Source organism: Ambystoma mexicanum, chromosome 5q (genome assembly GCF_040938575.1).
Source record: "Ambystoma mexicanum isolate Mex_15411 chromosome 5q, UKY_AmexF1_1, whole genome shotgun sequence".
Classification (NCBI taxonomy): domain Eukaryota; kingdom Metazoa; phylum Chordata; class Amphibia; order Caudata; family Ambystomatidae; genus Ambystoma; species Ambystoma mexicanum.
Window position 1 is genome coordinate 808,147,770 of NC_090933.1, and position 22,888 is coordinate 808,170,657.

General features: G+C 50.1%; 1 protein-coding gene across 1 annotated transcript in view; it reads right to left on the reverse strand.

Moving 5' to 3' along the window:
- Positions 1-2,839: 2,839 nt before the first annotated feature.
- RBIS (ribosomal biogenesis factor) overlaps positions 2,840-22,888 on the reverse strand; it is a 146,494-nt gene continuing 126,445 nt past the window's right edge. Inside the window, exon 4 of the mRNA XM_069621290.1 lies at positions 2,840-2,965. Coding sequence (XP_069477391.1) covers positions 2,897-2,965 — 69 coding nt within the window. The 3' untranslated portion in view covers positions 2,840-2,896. The remainder of the gene's footprint in view (positions 2,966-22,888) is intronic.

A 22,888-nucleotide genomic window follows, 5' to 3' on the forward strand; every position in this document is an offset into this window, starting at 1 on the left:
AAAAATCCGCAAAAAACATTTGTTGCGGTGGAATCACACAATATTGACGTTTCTCCATCCAGGGTCCCAGTGCTACAGTTCCAACGAGAACATTATGGGAGAAAGAGGACGTCTACTCTACTATAAACGCCAAATGATGAGGTGAATCGTTCACCCTGAACCATGAAGCAGGACACAGCACAGGCTGTACTTGTACATCACTCTATATAATCTTCCTTTAAAGTCTTCGCCACTATAACTGAAGACCCATGCGAAACAAAGTCTAGGTTAATGGTTACAAACAATATTCCTAACATATCTGTGACTTTACTCTAGAAAACCGTGATTTAACATGGCATGCTGAGGTTGGTGTAGTGTAGGAATGAGTTCTAGAAAAATACTGCATAAAATGAAGGTGGGAAGTCCGAGGTTCTGGTGCTGCTGTTGGTAGAACATCCTCTAGAAAAATAACACGTGGATATTAAAACAGTACAACTGTAAGCCAGTTACCACTGGTGGGGTACATAATCCAAGAAATCTGTTATCTACAGGTGAGAACAAAAAATAGCAACAACTTGTGTCACGATTCCGAGCAAAGATATTTCTGAGGAATGGTCTTAATTATCTGGTCAGGGTTATTTCCCTAGGATGTCCCCATTTGCCATTGATCTACAGTGATTGCAAATATGAATTACTATCACTCCTGATTCTACTCCATTATTCCTACAGAGACATGCCAGGCATAGTTCTCACACCTGACTAAAACGTTTTAATTTCGTACAGAAAGCTTCAGTGAATGCCAAATGGGATATGCACTAAGGTTTTTCATATGCATTCATATTGGTAATGTGGCTCCTGTGGTCTTAAGAGTTTGATCATTTTAATTTGGCCAAAGTCATTGAATATTGAGAAGGGTGTGTGGGTAATAGGTGTGCCACTTGGGATGGAAAGCAGAGTATTTCTCCAGTTTCCTTAGTTACGTACCTAATAAAGCTCAATCCCATTGTATAAGCCCGTATGTTAACTTAGTTGATGGAAGACAACTTAGTATTTCCGCAATTTCTGAGGTTGCTAGTGTACTAGTGGAAAGCTGAAATGGACGATAAACCCAAGTGCGTCCTCCTACGAAGTGCATGGTCCTGCATAAAGCATATGCAATAGTGGTAAACTTACTTTGTACAGAAAGAATGGATATGGTCAAAGTACCACATTCTCTCTTTCGTAGGTGAGCCTCTGTGCCAAAGTAGTAGCTACAGAGGCAGTCACTCCACAGAATCAAAATTACTATTTGTTATCTAGCAGGCAACATCTCTGAACTCTTACGAGACACACAAGCTTCAAATGTGTAAAGCGGCAAAATGGGACTACTGCTTGCAAATTGAGGATTGCAGAGAAGCGACAGTGGGCAATGCAGCTCTACAAAACGCCTTCAAATGGAACAGCTCTCCTAAGTACATAGAATGTGAGACTTTATAACGGATCCACGATGCAAAAAGAGTTACCTGTATAGCTGGTTTGGTATCATATTAAATAAACTTCCAGTTGGGCAAAGGAAAATACCGGGTAGATGTGATGGCTCAATTAAATAAGTTGGGGGTTGCTTTGAACCATAGAGGATGCTCGGCTTGTCATAATAATCATCAGGCGGGTTGCTTGGCACAAACCCTGCCTGCTTTCAAAAAAGTAAATTTTTAACTGATGGCAAAAGTGTGTAACTACAATATGAATCTGTAACCGATGCAAAGCTGAAAGCGTGTTAAAGGAAAGGAGCTGTTTTTTGTATTTTAAAGGATTCCTAGTTTGTCATTTAGATGAGCTTTATCAGATATGTAAGGAACTACCCTAATTTTTCATAATGCTTGTATTGGTTTCTTTTGATTTTAAGCATGTTTCCCTTTCTCACAACTTCGAAAGTTAAGGTTTTCTATCCACAAACTGCAAGAGAAAATACAGAAGGTAAACCTGTCACCGTGAAAACATTCACACTATTGGAGAGAGCGAGTGCAATACCAGAAAATTCGTCTCAAGAGGAACGAAGTTATTGTTTACATTGTGATATAAAAAAAAGTACGTAACCGCCCCTGTGGTTAGGCTAGTCATCAGATTGTTTAAAATTGGGGAGGTGGATTGGTATCCATTAAACCGGTGTAAAAGAAAGATTGTAATATTGAATATTAATGTCCAGCTGTATTGCAAAAGGTTGTACAGTAGTAGCCAAGCACAATGCAGCACTAGCACTAAACATGCCATGGTTTAAATAGCATTCGCACGTATTCATACATTGTTTAATCCAGTTCAAATTACATAGAATATGTCTGGGCATCTATCTTTGCAAAGAAACTTAAGTAACCTCTTAATGCATTATATTAAATGCTAAAATCGAATTACCTGTCAAACCAAGGCATTTCTAGTAATTCGAAATCTGTGCATCATTTCTATTGTTTAAGAGAGGAAGAGTGAAGTTGAAAATGCTGCCTAGCACTTTTGCTTCCCAACTTGTAAACCAACCGATCATCTATCACTGTAAATATATATTTTAATGATCGTTAACTTTACTGCCGAAATGTACAGTTGCTGATTTTTGTCTTGCTTAAACTCAGTCTTGTAACTTTTTTCACTGCAACTTCCTGGCAGAAGGACAGTGACTGCATAACTGGGTAACTTGCATGTTTTGATTAACACATTTGTAAAGTGCCTTCTGTTTAAGCACTTTAGTTTCTCACATATTTTGTTTACCTGAAACATTCCGCTTTCCAGGATATTTAGGAAAGGAAAACATGTTGTTTTAAAATAAAAATAAAGTGCCAATGCGTGTATATACAGACGATTTTTTTAAAATAAAGTTATACCAAACAGTCAATTGTCGCATTTCACACATGATTTTAATAAATAATCTTGTATTACAACTGCTTTTATATTACAAATGTGAAAACAAATTTGCAGTCTCGTCCACGTTAGCTGGTTCTTCTTTCGGTTGGCTGGTGATCTAGAAGTGAGTGAAAATATGTTAGTTTTATGCCTGGTATGGGACATAGTTGTCTTTACATTTAAAGTAAAACATTACAATTTGCATAATTTACAATCTCAAAACATGCAAAGGTTAGTAGACCGAGCAGTTATCATGATTTTCATATGTATGTTGCATTATGTTGTGTACAATCTGAAGAAGTGAAACTAAGCCCCCCCTCCCCCGCCTCAAATGTCTACTTTAGTTCGTTTAGCTTTTGTTTAAGCAGCAAGCCAGAAATAATTTGGCAGGTCATTTTTAGGTCTAGCTAGAGAGTTTTAGCAGCCTGCCACAATTGTTGCAATAATAAGCAGAGGGACCCTGGTGCCAGTCAGCTGCTCTGTGATGAAGAAAGTGTGCATCTCGGTGAAAGCTTAGTTTCTGACATTTTGTAGAATAAAAGTGCAACTGTGTAAGTTTAAGTTGGGGATAGAGTTTGAGAATTTGTTTTCTTTTTCAAAATCGAGTTTTATCATAATTTTCTTGAAATACAATTGCGCATTGAAACACAGTACATGCTAGTAACGTGTGTACATTTCAACCAACACCTGCCCCTCTCCCCCCTGCAATTCCATAAATACAAGTTGAAACTCTGTCACAAGTCTCGCACAACTGTACACAACATTGACTCTCTAATGGCTGATCAATGTACATATTTTGTGAAGAATGGGACCCAACCGCCCTCTTGTTTGTGCGCGCCTCATCCAGTGCTTTATGTATTCCATATCATGTATGGCACGCGCTTTCTGCTCCCACTCCTTTTCAGTAGGAATTATGTCTCTCTACCAATGCTGGGTGACACAGATTTTATCCGCCACCAATAATGTGCCCACCCTGTGGCTCTCCCTCTTCATCTGCCCCTCCACAAATACCCAACATAGCAATAAAGAACAAGTTACTTACCTGTAATTATTGTTCTCCAGCATGGATTTGCATGCTCATGAATATTCCCCGTCAGGCTGGGAATCCTCAGTAAAAGAAAAAGGTTTCACTTTCAAACTGTATTTCTCTTTTAAACCAATCACTGTTCTCTGGGTCATACTGCCCCGAACCAATGACAGTCCTCTCCCTAAGCCCCTCCTCTGGCAGCCATCTTCAGATTTGGTAAGTACATACAGTGGCAGTATGACCAAGAAGAGACGCAGAGGGGTTGGAGGGAGGGTTTGCTTGTGAATGCATGCCAGACCCATGCTGGAGAACAATAGTTACAGGTAAGTAAGTAACTTGGTCCTTCTCCAGCTTGGGGTCTGGCATGGATTAACATGCTGTTGAATAACTAATACATAGCGGTACAACATTATACAACCACGGAAGGTGGCAAGACTCAACAGAAGCAATTACACTTACCCCTGGAACAGACTCACCTTAAGCCAACAGGTTGCGTAGCACTGCTTGGCCGACTCTGGACTCCTCCCTGGAATCACAGTCGATGCAGTAGAATTTCATGAAAGTGTGAGTGGACCTCTACGTAGCAGCCATGCGGATGTCGAGCAGGGGCACACCAGACAGGAACGCCATTGCCACAGCGATCGCTCTGGTGGAGTGGGCTCTCGGACGTCTGGGCAGCGACCAGTTAGCCAACCGATGGCATGATATAGTCTGAGAGCCATCTTGAAATGGAAGTCTTGGACAAGGCCTTTCCATGGTTTACAGGACCAAAGTCAGGAACAGCTGTGTATTCTTCCCGAAAACAGTTTGTGCGTGTGATGTAGAACTTCGGGGCACGAGCAACGTCCAGCGACAAAGGTTTCGGGGGAAAAAAAAAACTAACACCAAATGCTCTTTGAGGTGGAATTCCGACTGAACCTTCGGCACAAAGGAGGGGTGCGTACGTAGCACGACCATTGATAGGTGGAAAGTCTGGTATGGTGGTTTGCAGGATAAGGCCTGGATCCCACCTACCCTCCTGGGGGAGGTGAAGGCCACTAGAAAAGCAGTCTTCCACGAGAGGAACTTGGGTGGAGTCTGATGCAGAGGGGAAACGCATGAGCCTCGTCAGAACCACGTTGAGTTCCCACGCCGGGGCTGGAGCCTTCACCGATGGGAAAGATCTGAAGTCCTTTGAGAAAATCCTTGAAGAGAAGATGGGACCAAAGCAAAGACCTTCCTGATGTAGCGGGACATAGCCGCCTGATGCACCTTGATGGAGGCGTGCGCCAATCCGGCCTTGGCCAAGGATAGCAAGTACAGCAGGGTCTGTGGGGCTATGACCCTTAAAGGGGTAATCTTCTGTAACTGGAACCACGTATCGAAATGGTTCCACTTGTGACCGTAGAACTTCAAGGTCGACAACACCCAGGTCGTTGTGAGGGTCGCTGTGAGGACCTCACTGCAGTCTGCTGGCAACTCATATCCTCCTAACTCTAGGGCTACAGGAGCCAAGCCCTCGGGTACAGCATGCTCATGAATATTCCCCGTCGTCAGGCTGGGAATTTTCAGTAAAGAAAAAATAAGTAACAGTTTCGTTTCTGATCTGTCTTTCTTAGTAGTAACCAATCACTGGTCTCTGGGTCATACTTCCTCCAGCCAAATACTGCCCTCTCCCTAAGCCCCGCCCCTGGCAGCCATCCTCAGATTTGATAGCACGTAAAGTGGCAGTATGACCAAGTGAATAGCCGCAGAGGGGAAGGAGGGAGGGTTCGCATGTGAATCCATGCCAGACCCATGCTGGAGAACAACAGAGGTAAGTAACTTGTTCCTTCCCCAGCATGGGGTCTGGCATGGATTCACATGCTCATGAATATAAGAATACATAGCAGTACACACATGCACAACCACGGGAGGTGGCAAGGCTCAACATTAAGCATTACATGAAACTCAACATTAAGCATCTCTTACCTCCTCACCAGGCTCACCTTAAGCAAACAGGTTGCGCAGCACTGCCTGGCCGACTCTGGACTCCTCCCTGGAATCCCGGTCGACGCAGTAGAATCTCGTGAAGGTTTGCGTCGACCTCCACATAGCAGCCCTGCAGATGTCCAGCAGGGGCACACCAGACAAGAACGCCGTGGTAGCAGCGATCGCTCTGGTCGAATGGGCTCTCGGACGGCCGGGCAACGGTCGGTTTGCCAACTGAAAACAGTGTATGATGCAGCCGGAGAGCCATCTGGAAACTGAAGCCTTCGAGAGAGCCTTCCCTTGGTTCACAGGTCCAAAGTTCACTAACAGCTGTGATGTCTTCCTAAAACTTTGTTCGGTCCACGTAGAACTTCAGCGCTCTAGCTACATCCAGCGAGTGCAAAGTCCTCTCGGCCGGCGATGAAGGCGACGGGAAAAAGACTGGTAACACCAAGGGCTCGTTGAGAAGGAAGTCCGACGGCACCTTGGGCATGAAGGAGGGGTGCGTCATCAGCACCACCCTCGTCTCATGCAAAGTCAAGTATGGAGGCTTGCAGGAAAGGGCCTGAATCTCTCCCACGTGTCGTGCAGAGGTGATGGCCACAAAGAATGCTGTCTTCCACGACAGGAACGTCAATGGAGCCGATTGCAATGGCTCGAATGGCGGGCCCATGAGCCTGGTCAGCACCACGTTGAGCTCCCACGCCGGGGCTGGAGCCTTCACCGGCGGGAACGATCGGAACAGTCCTTTCATAAACTCCTTCACCAGGCGATGAGACCACAGGGACGACCGTCCTGCAGTTCTGGTGTATCGAGAAATCGCTGCCAGATGTATCTTGATGGAAGCATGAGCTAGTCCAGCTTTGGCCAGCAACAGTAAGTACGGTAGCACTTGAGGGGCTGTAATCCGTAGAGGGTTAATCTTCTGTGCACGGCACCAGACAGAGAACCTCTTCCACTTGTGTCCGTAGCACTTGAGAGTTGAGGACGCCCTGGCCTTTGCAAGAACCTCTCTGCAGTTAGTCGGGATATCGTACCCTCCAAACTCTAGTGCTGCAGGAGCCAGGCCTGCAAGTTCAGCGACTCTGGGTAGTGATGAAGAATGGCGCCTCCTTCTCTGGAGAGAAGATCTGCGTCCGTCGACAGTTTGACTGGTGGGGACGCTGACAAGTCCAGAAGGTCCGGGAACCATATCTGTCTCGGCCACGTCGGTGCGACTAGGATCATCCTGCACCGGGACCTCGAGTTGGTTGATGAGCCTGAGCAGCAGCAGCAATTGAGAACGCATGCAGGAACAGGCCGTCCCAGGGGAACGAGAAAGCATCGCCCATGCTCCTCGGCTGGGGGAACCTGCTGGCGAACCTCTGGCTCTTGAGTTCGTCGCCGTCGCGAACAGGTCAACTTGGGGTTTGCCCCATCGCCGGAAGAGTTGATCCACTTGATCCGGGCGTAGTTCCCACTCGTGGCACGAGCACAGCTCCCTGCTGAGTGAGTCGGCAATGGTGTTTTTTTATCCCTGCTAGATGACAAGGTACCAGAAACATCCCCTGGACAACGGCCCAGTGCCAAAGATCCTGGGCTTCCTTAGACAGGGCTGGGGATCTGGTTTCTTCCTGCTTCCTGATGTAGAACATCGTGGTGGTGTTGTCGGTGAAGATCCTCGCCACCTTGCCCTTGAGGGACAGGGGGGGGAATGACTTGAGGGCCCAGAACACTGCTCGGAGCTGCAGTATGTTGATGTGGAGCAGGCCTCTTGCGTGAAGATCTCCGGTGTGCGCTCCCCACCCCTCCAGGGAGGCATCCGTCATCACCGTCACCTGGTATGCTGGGGTCTGAAAGTCTGTGCCCGCTGCGAGATGCGCGCGGGTGCCCCACCATCGAATCGCTTGGCGGAATACTTCGGTGAGCGAGATCTTGTCCTCAAAGCTGCCCGTCGCTTGCATCCAACGGGCGTCGAACTCCTGCAGAGGACGCATCCGAAGCCTGCACAGGTGCACCAGATAGATGCAAGAGGACATCATCCCGAGAAGGGACTTGATGGACCTCCCTCTGGCCACGTCCGTGGCCAGCAGACGCTGTACCTTGCCCAGGAAGGCCTGTGTTCTTTCCTCCGACGGCGAGGCCAACTGCGCTACTGTATCGAGCTTGGCTCCCAGAAACAGCGCGACCTGCGACGGAACCAGGTGGGATTTGGGGAAGTTGATGGAGAATCCCAGGTCCGTGAGCAGCCGGACGGTCTTTGCTGTGTGTTCGACGGCGAGTTCCCTTGTCCCTGCTCAGATGAGCCAGTCGTTCAGGTAGGGGTAGACGTGGATCCTCTGCAGGCGCAGCCGAGCCTCCACTGGTGCTAGGCACTTGGTGAAAACCCTGGGTGCCGACTTCAATCCGAATGGCAGGGCCTTGAACTGGTAGTGCCGCCCTTGGACTACGAACCTGAGAAACCTTCGGTGTCCTTTTAGGATGGGGATGTGAAAGTACGCATCCTCCAAATCCAACGACGATAGGAAGCCGCCTTCCTCCAGCTGGCCCAGCACGTGCTGGACGGTGACCATCCAGAACTTATGTGCCTTGATGTATTTGTTTAGCCGACGCAAGTCCAGGATGGCATGCCAACCTCCTGTCTTCTTTCTGACGAGGAAGTATCTTGAGTATGCCCCGGAACCTTTTTGAGACAAGCTCGATGGCTCCTTTCTTGAGCATTGCCCTTACCTCTAAGAGCAGTTGAGGGATTTGGTTTTCCTTCCTGGCCACGGGAGGAATTCGGGGGCACTTCTTTAGAAATTCCAAAGTGTGTCCGTGGGCCAGGGCATCCAGCACCCAACGGTCGGTGGAGATGGACTCCCACACGCTGACTAACTTTGTCAGCCGGCCTCCCACCGGGGTGCTTCGGTGGGGGCCCGACGCAACGGCCGGTTCAGTCTTGCTTGGAAGCAGCCTTGCCGCATTGGCCTCCCTGGCGACGGCGGCGAGATCCACCTGACTTGCCTCGTCCCCTGCAGGCTTCTTGCGATGAGGAGCGGGCTGCCTGACGGTAGGTCGAGGAGCCGCCGCCGAAGACTTAGGAGGGACCTTGCTTGCCTCCGGAGTTCAGAAAGGGCGGCCACCGTTGCTGCAGAACTCCCAAGGCCTGAGCCGTCTCAGTGGATGAGTCACTGCAGGCCATCAAGACCGACACTGTCTTTCCGAACAGATTGTTCCCGTCGAAGGGCATGTCCAAAACCTTGGCTTGCACGTCTTGGTGGAAATCCGTCGCCTTGAGCCACCCCCACCGTCGAAGGCAAACGCTGTTGCCCAACTGGCGGAAACCGGTGTTGGCAATGTCTGTGGCCACAGTTATGGCGTGGTCCGACACCACCTCACCCTCCTGTAGGATTGCCAGGGCCTCTGCCCTCTTGTCGTCTGGGAGGAAGTCCAACGGGGGCGATCTTGTACCACAACTCCCTGTCGTAGCGGGCCACAATCGCTAGGGCGTTGGCCGGCTTAATCGTCGCCGCCGACGAGATGACTCGTCGTCCCATGGCATCTAGTTTCTTTCCCTCGCTGTCCGGAAGTTGAAGTCGAAGCCCCTCCCCCGCTTTCTTCTTGACCGCTGCCGAGATGACCGAATCCGGGGTCGGTTGTGCCCTAAGGCACAAAGGGGCGCCGTCCGTACTGACCGACCAGGTACTTCTTCTCGTACTGGTCCCTTTTGGCAGGTGTCCTGGACTGGTTTTTTAGGAGGGAGGGAAATACCCTCGTCCCAGATGTCATCCAGCAAGGGCACCACGAGGACATTCTTCCTCTTGGCCTCACGCCGTTGGTAGAGGAAGCCTTCCTTCTTTTCGGGGCAGAGCTGAAAAAGCTCGGATGCCCTGGCAATCATGGTGTGGAAGGAGCCAATTTCGTCCGGAGGAGAGGCCCGACGAATCGGAGACGGGAGGTCAGTCTCGCCGCCGCCGTCGTCATCCGTCCCTGTCATGGCCATGTCTGTTCCCGTGTCATCCCTCGGGACTGGGGAGTGCAACAAAGGCTGAGAAGGCCGTGAGGGCTGAAGGGGAGCCGGATGAATTCTCCTCCTCTTGTTTGGAGGGCTTCCCGACGGACCCGGTTCAGAAGGGTCGTCCGTCGGGGGTAGGGGCAGTCTCGTCCTTATCTCCGTGCATAAGGCTTGGATTGCCATCAAAATGGCCGCCGAGTTGTCTTGTGGCTCGGGTTGTGATGGGCGTGCCGGGAGCGACGGTTGTTCCTCCTCCACGGGAACCTCGTCGTTGCCACCCTCGCTCTCGTCGTCCCCCTCGTCTGGGTCCCTCCCGTGGGGCCGGGCCTCTTCCAAATTCTCGGTCAGTTCCTCCTCGGGAGGTTGTGTCCGTGTCCGTCATGGCTACTGGCCCCCCCTCTTTTTGCACTGGGGTTTTCACGGGGGTCTTTGACAGGCTTAAGAGGATTCCCTCCACGGAGGCAGGGAAACTCTGGCACCGAGGTCGCCTTCACTGGGATAGCCTCCACAGGCTTCGCCAGTGCCGCAGCGACTCCCTCAATCAAGGCCTTGGCCGGGGATCAAGGCCTTCACCACCTTGGGCGCGCTTGAGGCCTTCACCTTAGGGGGAGGGTCACCGCCTCACTACCCTTCGGCCTGATCCTTCGAGATCGCCTGGGGCCTCTCCAGAAGCTTAGCCGGGTTCTCGGATTTTCTCTTCCCCAAGCCAGAACGTTGGCTCACGGTTGATGGCGTCGGTGAAGGTGCGCCCTGCCTCGCAGCCGAGGAGCCCGACCGTTCGGCACTCCTGGACTTGCGGTGCTTTGCCTTCTGTTGGGCCCCCGTCGCCGGGGCGCCCTCACAGGACTTAGAAGACTGCTCGGACGACTTCTTCTCACCTGCTGGGCTCTTGCCTTCCAGCCAGTTGGAGAGACGGGTCAAACGATCCCTCATAGTCCGATCCGACATGTTCATGCAAAACGCACAGTCCTTCTCCATGTGCGTTTTGTCCTCATGGAGGCAGTAAAGGCATTTCGAATGCTCGTCCTCCTTGAACACATTTTGTAGGTTGCATCCAGGGCCGATCCTGAACAGTTTGCCGGGAGTCGAGCTTCCCTTCTCCTGGGCCATGTTCTTCTCGTCCGAGAGGTAGGCCTCAAACTTCTGGAATCCTCCAAGAAACGTAACTCGATGAAAACTTCACCCTTGAGGGGCGTAGATAAATCCAAAACGGGTACCTGTTGATCGGAAGTAGAAACTGTGGAGCTTGAGGCTCGATTAAACTGAAAAATGAGATAAATCTCTTTGAAAAAGCGCAAAACGCAGTAAAAGCTCGAGAGCTATAGCACGAGGACTTCAACACTTGAACGTACAGTAAAAATCGGAGGATGGCTGCCAGGGGCGGTGCTTAGGGAGAGGGGAGTCATTGGCTGGGGGCAGTATGACCCAGTGACCAGTGATTGGTTACTACTAAGAAAGACTGATCAGAAACAAAACTGATACTGTTTTTTTCTTTACCGAGGATTCCCAGCCTGACGATGGGAAATATTCATGAGCATGCCAGACCCCATGCTGGAGAACCATATTATCGCCTGACGGAACTCGTTGTTCAGTGTGATCTTGTCTGCGAAGTTTCTGGACACCTGTATCCAGCGCGAGTCCTGGAACTCCTGAACCTGTTGCATCTGTAACCTAAAGGTAGATGCAGGACAGCATGCCGAGCAACGACTTGATAGTTTGCACCGTGGCAGTCTCATCAACAGCAGCTGCACTTTCCCTTGAATGGCCGCTACCCTCTCCTCCGAGGGTGATGCCAGGAAGGACACTGTATTGAGCACCGTATTGAGTATGGCTCCTAGGAACAGCGCATTCTGCGATGGTGTCAAGCAGGACTTTGGATAGTTGATGGAGAATCCCAGATCTGTCAGTATCGGCCGCCTCGGGTGTCTGACTGTCAACTCCAGCGAGCAGGCCCGGATGAGCCAGTAGTCGAGGTATGGGTATACGTATATACCCCACAGATGTAGATGGGCCGCCACCAGAACCAGGCATTTAATGAACACTCTAGGGGCCGCATTCAATCCAAAAGGTAGGGCGTTGAACTGGTAGTGCTGAACCTGCACTACAAAACGTAGAAACCTTGGATGTTTCTTGTGAATGGGGACGTGGAAAAAGGCCTCTTCGAAGTCTCCTTCCTCCAGTTGACCAAGCACGTGCTGCAATGTGACCATCTTTTGGGACTTTTAAGTACTTGTTGAGATGGTCTAGGATGGGCCTCCAGCCCCCTGCCTTATTTCTGACCAGAAAGTATCTGGAATAGACCCCAGAACCGTTGGGGAACTAGCTCTATCGTCCCTTTCCGCAGCATGGCCCATACCTCTTTCAGGAGCTGAGGGATGTGCTGCTCCTGACAGGACACCGGAGGGATCCACAGACGCCTGTGTTGAAACTCCATGGTGTGTCCCAGTCAAGGCAAGAATGTCCAGCACCCATTTGTCGGTGGTGATCTTCCACTCGCTGACGAACCCTGTCAGCCAGCCACCCACCGGGTTGCACATGTGGGGGTCCGATGTCCTGGCCGGTTCAGGCCTGTTTCAGGGCTGGCGTCCTGCCCTTCGGGCGACACTGTCCTCTGCTACCGCAGGCCTGGGAACGGCCTCTGTAGACTTCCTGGGTCATGGATCTGGAAGGATGACTGTACGAAGGGGAGAAACCTTTGGAAGACATGCTAGACTTCCCTGGAGGAGCGAAAAGAATAGCGCTGCTGTTGGAGAGTGCCCAACGAACGCGCCGTCTGCGTGTGCCATGATGGCCTGGAGGGGACTCGTCAATGACCTTCCCAAACAAGTTCTCTCCGTCGAAGGGCATGTCCAACACTTTTGTCTAGGCTTCCTGCCGGAAATTTGTGGCCTTCATCCAGCCTTGTCGATGAAGGCAGACACTGTTCCTCACCTGCCGGAATCCTGAGTTGGCGACGTCCAACGCCACTGTAATGGCGGATCAGACGTAACTTCCCCCTCCTTCAAAAGAGTGATAGCCTCTATCCTTAGAGGAACTGCAGAATAGAGCCAAGCTTGTACCACACTACCTGTCATACTTGGCTAGGACCGCCAGTGCGTTGGCTGCCTTGATAGTGGAAGCCACAATGTAGATAACCTTCCTTCCCATGGCATCCAACTTCTTTCCCTCGCTGTCCGGAGGGACCGAAGACGACGTTAGCCAACTGTTTCCTTGTGGCCACCGAATCTGGCGATGGTGGCGACCTCAGGCACCTGGGTGCGGAGTCCGACACCCGATACTACTTCTCCAGCCTATCCTGTTTCTCTGGAGCTGTGAAAGTGTTCTTCATGAGGGCCAGGCCCTCTTCCTGCACGTCGTCCAGAAGGGGCACCGCCGCTGTATTGTCTTCCTCCTGGCCTTGCACCTCTGATACAAGAAACCCTCCTTCCTGGTTTCTTCGGGCACAAACTGAAAAAGCTTGAAGGCTCTGGCGATCATGGAGAGGAATGACCCCCACCTCGTCCAGTGAGGATGCCAGAGGTGGCGCATCCAGATGCGGAAACTCACAGCCTGCTGCGACTATATCCTCCTCATTGTCCGTAGTCCTGGCCGTATCCGTCCTCGTAACCTGTGTCTGGGTCTGCTGGGGGAGAAGGGGCCCGACATGGATGCAGAGGCTGAAATGGGGTGCATTGGATGATTCTTCCTCTTTTTTGTTCGACACTGAAGAGGGGGCTGGGGGTCCACTGGAACTGGGCCCACTGGCGGCATCCTCTGTAGCTCCGACACCAAGCTGTCAAGGGTAGACCGAATGTCCTGAGACACATCCCTCAGCTGAGCAGGCAGAATCGGAAAATTAGGCCTGCGCCGTTGTCCGTCATCGTCGTCCTCTTCCATGTCCTTGTAGATCATGTGCAAAGACTCCTGGTCCTCGTCTGTGGACGAGACCTCCATGGCTTGAACCACAGCCTGGGAGGGCTGTTTTGGGGCCTTCTCGCCCAACCCAGTCCCCCTCCCCCAAAACCCCTGTTGGACTTGAACTGGGGCCCAAGCTGGTTCCCCCCTTTTGGCGTGTCAGCAGACTTTGCCAAAGTCACTGCGGCGGTATCGCGCCAAGGGGCAAGGAAACCTTCTGTGCTGTGGGAGCTACCTTTGCAGGCTCAGCTCACATAGCCGTCGTGAGAGCAGCTGCCACCAACCCGATCGTCAAATAAGTCTTAGCCTGCGCCGATTGTGCCTGCTTGGGCAGTTTGGTTGCCATCTTCCCCTCCGTCCGTGGCTTCTCAGACTTCTCCCGCAGTTTAGCCAGAGTAGATTTCCTTTTTGAGGAGGAGCTAGATTGCTGGCTGACAATGGAGGCCGAGGGTGATGTCTATCGCGGCATATCCTCCTTGGGACCTGCTTCCGCGGCGACCCCGGTAGGCTCGGATGTGCGGTTCTTGGCCTTGTCTTGGGCCCCCACGGATGAGGTGCCCTCAAAGGACTTAGAAGTCGGCTTCTCAGATGGTCCTAGGTGAGACATGATCCTGCTCGGTGCACGGGACCGAGGCCTTTCAGTTAAGCCATGCCGCCAGTCTACTGTACCTATATCTCTCACTCCACCTCCCTATGGTCCAGAGGCATTGTAGGTGCTTGTCTTCCACAAACACGTTCGGTAGCCCGCACTTGGTGCAGAGCTTGAAGAGGGACCTTCCCTCCTTCTCAGTCATGGTCACAGGGCGCAAAGTAGGTCTGATGGCCTTCTGGAAACTTCGACGATCTTAGCCCTTGTTGGGCGCTGAAATTCACAGATAACGGATCCCTGCTGTCGGCAGATGGAGAAAAGAGCACACTGGGTCTTTTTGGAACAAAAATCAAACCGAGGACTCCCAACACTGAAGCGTGCGGTTAAAAATCTGAATATGGTTGCCAGAGAGGCTTAGGGAGAGGACTGTCATTGGATGAGGGCAGTATGACCAGAGGACAGTGATTGGTTTAAAGGAGAAATAGTTTGTAAGTGAAAGTACAACTGTGTTTACCGAGATTTCCCAGCCTGACAACGGGGAATATTCATGAGCATGTGAATCCATGCCAGACCCCATGCTGGAGAACCACTGTGGCAGATTCCTTTGTATGCTATCCAACCCTTTAAGCCATGACAAGACTGATGGGCTGTTGGCCTGATTGGCTGTTGCCCCCAGCATATGCAGCGGCCCGTCTGAGCCGTGAGGTGAAGCCGGGTCAGCGCATTTAAGGGGCCGCACTTCAAACGCCTACCCTGTCTTCTCCCTGTCCTTTCCTAGAACTTGACCAGAACACTGACTCTCATCCGAGGCCCGTCATAAGGTCGGCTTATGTGTACCATGTCCCATATACCATCCCTCTCTTCCCGATACTGAGGTGCATACTCTCCCTCCATCCTCTACGAGAGTGCTTGCTGCCTACTTCACAAGATCCATCTTTGCGAAATTCCACTCTCCGGTCTCTCTCTTCGTCCACAAACGCCCCTCTTGGGTCCTTTTTCGGGATCTGGGCTTCATAGTCTCCCCTCTTTAAGACTGATCTTTCACCTGCCGCATCCCCAACTATGCTGGCACGAACATTACATTTCTCAATCTTACCATCACCTTGAACTTTAACCTCAACTGCTTTTTCAGTCATTACACTTATTGCCACTTAACATGCCTTGATGTCGCTGTAGTTCTTATTGCCTGTCACCTCATGTGCAACTCATATAATTCGCCTATAAGAGGGAACTTCTTCATTTTGCATTTGCACGTTACCTTAACTTTGACACTATATGTACTTGATGTATCCTTAGCTTTAACACTATATGTAGCTCTCCTAGAAGAGGGGAACTACCCTTTTTACATTGCCATCTTCCTGTTTCAATGTTGTCTTCTACATGCAAAGCCACCTCCCTCTCGTGTATGTATTATTCTGCACTATCCACATATGCCTCTTGTCTGTAAACTTATTTGGCACTTATTGTAATGTTTTGTAAGGAAAGCGCAGAGATGCCTAAGTGCTGTGTGCGCTATCCAAAAAAATAAACCAAACCAAGACTGCAGCCCAGAACCGCTGTATGTGGGACAGTCCCAACACATATGATAGTAATTGTTCTGTGGTAGTTGAGCTATCTGCCCCCCTGTGTCTGTGCTCTGCAATAGTATTCTCTCAGAGGGGATAAGTTCCTGTAGAAGGTTGTTCCCCCTGCGCCCCATCTCTGCTTCAGAAGCACCTCTTCAAGCTGCAAGTAGCGAAAGACCGAGAGCTTACCTAAATGGAGGCATTAGTGGCTCTAGGGGTAAGTAACCACCCTTGTACCAGCCCTCGAGAGGCCCACTTCGTACCAAAACTGGAACTGCAATGGGTCAGTAGTCCAGTTCCTCAAGGGAGGAGCCCAGATACAACTACAGGGTGAGGTCCACATGGATAACCAATGAGTGGTGCTGCTTTCCCACCATATCGAACAGAATACCTCCCGTATCAGATGTATCGACACCCGTCTGGAAATCTTTCTGGGGAACCCACAGCCACTCTCCCAATGCGACCAGCGCAAGGACTGTGTTGTCCATATGAACCCACCGCTTCCGAGTCTAAATGGTGTACCATGATGCGTAATTGCGCAGCTTTGTAGTATGCCATGAGTTCTGGGAAAACACATCCCACCCTCTTCTTGCGGTAGGATTAGTGTCTTACGAGCCACTGTTCGCCTAGAACGCGTAGGAGAGCCTTCAGAGTGATCGCAAAAGAGGAAGAAAGGCTAATATTAACTCGGAGGACCATGATTTTAATGCAATTTAAGCACGCCATCCATGAAATATAGAACTGTCCCCAGCGCTGCAGGTCTGTGTGCACTTTATCCCAAAGTGGAAGGTAGTTCCTGTCAAATGGGTCCTTGGTGTCCCTGGTAATTTCGACCCCCTGATCAGAACCTGTGCAATTGTATCTTGAATCAAAGGCTGTAGACGTAATCCCCTATCTGCCTGACCCCAGGCTCCTGCCAGGGATACCACTGATTTATCCAGGTTGATCCTAAACCACGACATCTCGCAGTATTACTCGAGACCCTGAAGCAGGTGGGGAACTGAAGTGCACAGGTTCGTAATATAAAGCGCAGCATCATCAGCGAAGATAATCATCTTATAATTCCTACCTCCCGTATGCACCCCAGTGATTCCCACGTCTCCCTGCAGTGCAATCACCCATATTTCCATAAACAGCATGTATAGCAGGGGCGATGGGCCAGCCCTACCTGGTGCCCCTGTGTAGCAACAGCACCCATGATGTTCCCCTATTCACCACCACTCTAGCCCTTGGTGAAGAATACAATGCCACAAACCATCCCAACCATTTTGTTCCCATTCCTATTTTCTTTAGAACCCCAGTCATAAAGGGCCAACTGATCGGGTCAAAGGCCTTTTTGGCATCAAGTGGTAAAATCAGGGCTGTTAACTCTTATCACTCGTACAGTCAATACATGAAGGGTCTTTTGTAAATTAATAAGTCTTTTCTATTGTGAATCAACCCAGTCTGGTATGGGTGGACCAATCTGGGGAGATGGACTTCGAACCTGGACGCTAAAACCTAGGCGAATATTTTGCCATCAACATTTAGTAATGAGATGGGACGATACGAAGAGCACTGGGCTTGCCCCTGCCTGGCTTGCGGATGACATCTTTCAGCGCTTCCAAAAATGTGGGTGGGATGTCTTCGCCCCCCACACCTTCCATGGAGTTAGACCTGGGCCAGGGGTTTGGCAAGGATCTCATGGAACTGCTTATATAAATATGAAGTGTAACCATTCTCCCCAGGAGCTTTACCTGGTGTAAGATGGTCTGTCCTGCAACACCTCTTCTGCCGTAGAGTCCCCTTCTAGCATGGATTTCTCTCCTACCATCAGTTGTGCAATGGGTAATCTGTCCAGATATTCCTGTATGTTCGCCTCTCTAGCCAGGGATGGTTGCATTTTAAGGTGTTCATAGCACTTTTTACGTCCTGATGTTTCCCTGGGCAGTGATTACATTCCCCCCCTGCATCAGTGACCTGACCAACCCTCCTCTCCATTTTATTCTCAGGTATCCTGTAAACCTACAGGGTTCCCACACAATCTCCCCTTCATAGAACCTTTGCTTGGCATATCTCAACTTTTTAACTACCTCGCCCATCAGGAGTTTATGCAAGCAACTCGTGCCTTTTATCTTGAATCTCACTCAGCATCTCCTGATTCACCCCAGGCTTTCTTAGTTCTGCCTGCATGCCCAGACTCTCATCCCTTCACCTTTCCACCAAGGCCAACTCCCTCTTTTTCTGAGCACCTTCTGCTAGAAGATGGCCTTGTATAGTTGGTTTGGCCACTTCCCAAACATTTTTCAGTTGGACCTCCCCAGTAGTTAGTCTTACAAGAACAGCGGATCTCCTTTTCCAAATACATTTCTGACTAGACTAGACTAGATCTTGTAGGAGGCCGTTGTTAAAGCGCCACCGAGGCGTCCCCTCCCTCCCACTCTCTGTTACGGTGGAATGGTGGGTAATCTCATGGTCCGACCAGGTCACCATCTCAATCTTGGGAAGAGTTATAACACTCCCCCTGGGGCACCAGCAAAATGTCTATCCTAGTAGAAGTTTGGTGTGGGGGTGAGAAAAAGGTGTGCCACCCTCCCACCAGGCTGCAGAAAGCCCAAGAATATTCCCGGAGCAATTGAGCAAACTCCTGGTGTCCCCTTCCCCTCATTCTATCTCCCCTTACGGACCATCAATCAACTGCCGGATCTGCAATCATGTTAGTCTCCTCCCACCATTATAGCGCTTTCACCCTAGTGGTGCAACACACTGAACACCCTCCAGAGGAACGCCACATGTTACACATTTGGGGCATATACTGTTTCTAGGATAAGCACCACCAAACCCACGCCGGACTTCAACCTCATGGATTTTGCCAAGACAATTCCCACCCCCTGCTTTTTTGAAAGCTTGTGCGAGGCCCAGTTCATCTGTCGAATTTCTGTCCCCTTTAGAGCACACTCCTCTCCCCTTTGGTAATGGGTTTCCTGCATGAACAGTACTGTTAGGCGTGTTTGCGGAACATGTTTGCCATGAGGGATCTCTTATTCGGGGAATTTAGCCCCTTCACATTTAAGGTGGCTGCCTTGCTCTCCCCTAAAAAGGCTTGCCTGGTCCCCAACCATGATCGAGCAGCCATAACCTGTGACTGTAACAGACCAATGTATTTACCCCACCTCACCCACCCTCTCCCCAGCAACTTGAATATTACCCCCAAACATTCTCAAATAATGGTCTCTGGCCAGGGCCCCACTCCCAGCCTTCCTGAGACACCCAGGCATATCTGGGTCACTAGGATAACGTGGGGAGCCCAAACATTTTTAAACAAGAACAACCTGGGTGCATGGTGTGGGTGAGTGCCCCCTGTTTAGTAGTGATGCGTACAACATTGAGATGAGCCCCCTTGTGTGTCAAGAATCTGCTCCAGGGGTGCTAATGGCTGCTGTATTTGCTCCCTCCAGCCTGGGTCTAACAGCACACCACGAAGTTGCAAATACAGCAGTGATAGTATATCTTTCAGGTGTAGAGCTTGTTCCAACTCTCCCTTTGTTAGCAAGGCTCCTTTGTGCCACATTTTCCCAGTCCGGATTTAGACCATCCTCATACAGTGCCTGGAAATGGTTGGGGTCCACTAAGAGATCCCTTATTGGTGGGGCCCATATGTAACTAAGCAGGGAGGATCACAACTTCATCCCTACTGTGTCGCCACCCCTCTGCCACAATGACCAGAAAACAGACAAAATGCTGCGTTTGGATTCTACAGGGAAGTCTGTTTTGCAGGACCCACTGCCATTCCCCCATTGTGCCCACCGCAAAGAGACCATTTTCTAATGAAATCCATTGCTTTTCACCATTTTCTTGTACATGATCTAGCAGTATTCTCAGCAGAGCTGCTCAATAATACTCATATCGGTCCGGGAAACTCAGCCTACCCTGTCTTTCGGATGAATTTGTATCTTTCATGCAATTCTAGGCCTCCAATCTGCCCATAGGAGTTCCTTCATCTCTTGATGAAAGGCAGCCAGTATCGCGACCGGCAATTATTGAAATAGGAACAACAATCTTGGTAAATCTTTACTCTTTATGGTCGTGACCTGCCTGCCCAGGATAGGGCAAGCTTTGCCCATCTCTTTGTCTTGAACAACAGCTGTCCACAGCGGTGGATAGTTTGCCCTGTAGAGCTTACCAAACTGCCTTGTGAGTGTCACCCCTAAGTATTTAATGCCTTCCTCCCGTATTTGAATGCCTTGCTGCACTATGATGTGCGAGGCCCAGGTGGTGTCAGTTAGTGACATGGCAATGGTTTTGTTTAAGTTGATGCAAAACCCTGATTGTTTGCCATACTCTGCTATGGCTTCCAGAAGGGCCTGGAGAGAGGATCCTGGATGAGTGACGTAAGCTAAGATGTCAGCGAACAACGCAAGCTTGCAATCCCTCCCACTCCACATGAGCCCACGTATGTTGCCACTCTGGCGAATTGCTTGCGCCAGTGGTTCTACGACCAGCACATACAGTAAGGGCGATAACAGGCAGCACTGGCGTGTCCCTCTGCTTAACTGAAAGCTATCTGAGGCTTTCCCATTGACTACTACTTGGGCCGTCGTGTTCTTTTACAGCACCTGTTGTCGATTGCTCCCCCAAGGCTAACTTACTAAGGACTGCATGTAGAAAGGGCCACTCCACCCTGTCAAAAGCCTTTTTCGGCATTGATTGATCTAAGAATCTGGTCTACATCATCTGCATTTAGGCTGGCAATTAGGTCCAGGGTCTTGCGGATATTGTCTGAGCTGTGCTGCCCAATTACATGCTCCACTTGGTCATTGTGTACCAACTTGGGAAGGATATTACTCAACCGGGCTACAAGAACACTCACATCTATTTTTGTGTCTAGGTTGATAAGTGATATCGGGCGGTAGGAGCTGCAGTCTGTCTTGTCCCTACCCTCTTTAAGAAAGACTATGAACCTTGCCTGAGTGAATGACTGTGGTTCCTGGACTGTCTGCAATACGTTGTTAAGTAGCTTTGTGAGAAATGGGGCAAGGGTCAGCCCATAGACTTTGTAAAAGGTGGGGGTGTAGCCATCCTGCCCCAGTGCTGAGCCCGCTCTAACCTTCGAAATTGCTTCGAGGACCTCAATGCTGTCTACAGGAGCGTTAAGCGGTTCGCTGTCTTCTGCTGCAAGTGTCTTGGGCACCAGTCCAATGAGGTACTACTTGCTACCGCTAGCATCCTCTGGGCTCTCAATTGTGTATAATGCTGCTTAGAACTCGGCAAAGTGCTGGCTTATTTCTAACGGGCTGATTAGGACTTCCCTCTGATGAGCCCATGATCTATCACTCGGATTGAGCAAGGTCTCTCCTGTGTCCATGATCTTGAAGTAATGCCCGATTTCCTTGCAGAGCTTTTCCCTAAAGAGGGGGGTCTTTATAAAGGGTATCATTGACACCCATCTGCATCCGTTTGGGTGTGCGGCCCGAGTTACAATGTGAGTAGTCATGTCATGGTGGGAGGAGGCTTTAACATGATTGCAGATCCGGCAGTTGATTGGTGGTCCGTAAGGGGAGAGAGAATGAGGGGAAGGGGACACCAGGAGTTTGCTCAATTGCTCCGGGAATATTGAGGTTGAAGTCCGACAATTGTTATCGCTGCGTTTACTATTCTGTACTCTTGCGCTGCCTCTATCAGCATATAGTCTATGTGGGAATAGGTCTGGTGGGGCGGGGAGTAGGAAGTGTAATCTTTTGTGGTAGGATGTGTTGCTCGCCATGTTTCTATCAAGTATGCCTCACATAGAGGTTCTGTGAGGTTGCCTCTACTACGGACTTCTGATGGTAGTGCGCCATGCCTTTGTGAACATCTAACGTGGGGTCTGTTATCATGTTGAGGTCACCCCCGCAGATTAGGACTCCCGGCCCTCATTCCCCCAAGAACTCAATTACTGATTTACAAAACGAGCATTGCTGCTGGTAAGGTGCGTATAGAGAGCAGAGGGTGACCACTGTTTGCCCAAGTGTCCCTTTCACTGCCAAGTAACGTCCTTCCGAGTGCTTATATGGGCTGGTCACTGTGAGGCCCAACAAAGTCAGATATAACATGCCTACCCCTGCTTTCTTTGCAGCACTTGAGCCCAAATAGCACCCACAATGCCTTAAAGTGCGTATTCCACGCATTTCTATATTTAGTTTCCTGTTTGACGAAGACATCTAATCTTGATATTTTGAATTCCCCGAAGAGCATGGTGCGTTTCTGTGCGGAGTTCAGCTCTTTCACGTTTAATCTCCCACACCTCTGTGTGCTGCTTAGTGGCATCTTATTGCCTGCAGCATTCTCTTGCCACCTTCGGGTTCGGGAGCTAGACAGTTTAGCGTGCTGTTGGGGTTTGTCCCATAGTGTGCTACCAGGTGTTTCACGACCCTTCGCTTTTCAGTCACTAGTGCTTCAGTGCTCGGTAATATTAGAGTGCTGTTCACCCCCCCTTTCACCTCTCGAATCACCTCAACAAACGATCATTTCCCAAATAATAGAGATGCCCTTTAAGAAGTAGGGCTACTCTTGGGAGACACCTTGCCGGCCCATTAAACTCAGCAACAAAACTACAACTTATATGGCAACTTCCTACTTCACAGCTTGGTTCGGTCTAGACATTCCCCCTAAACTCGTGGGCTCAAGTTTTTCCAGCCTTGTGGCCTCTGACTCGTGTCCCGGGATGTGTCCAGTCAATTACCCATCTTGATTGACTGGGAAATGTGTGTCTCTTTGGTGTATTCATAGTGTTAAACCGCTGATATTTCCATGATCCTCCTGCACGGCCACGCCTCAGTTGGGGCCCCCCAGCTGGCTTCCTTTGATTCCTGCGCATTTCTGATCTCGCCAAGTGCTGAACCCCCTGTCTTCTGCTTTCAGCTGTTGTAGGACGTTTGACACTTAGCTCCCTGCTTTCACTCTGTAATCTTCCATCCAATGTTCGAAGTTTGGCGAGAATGGGAACCCTGACTGGTACCTGATCCTATAGCCATGCCGTCAGCTGCTTGCAGCCCCCCGGCTCTTTAGTAGGGTTGTTGCTG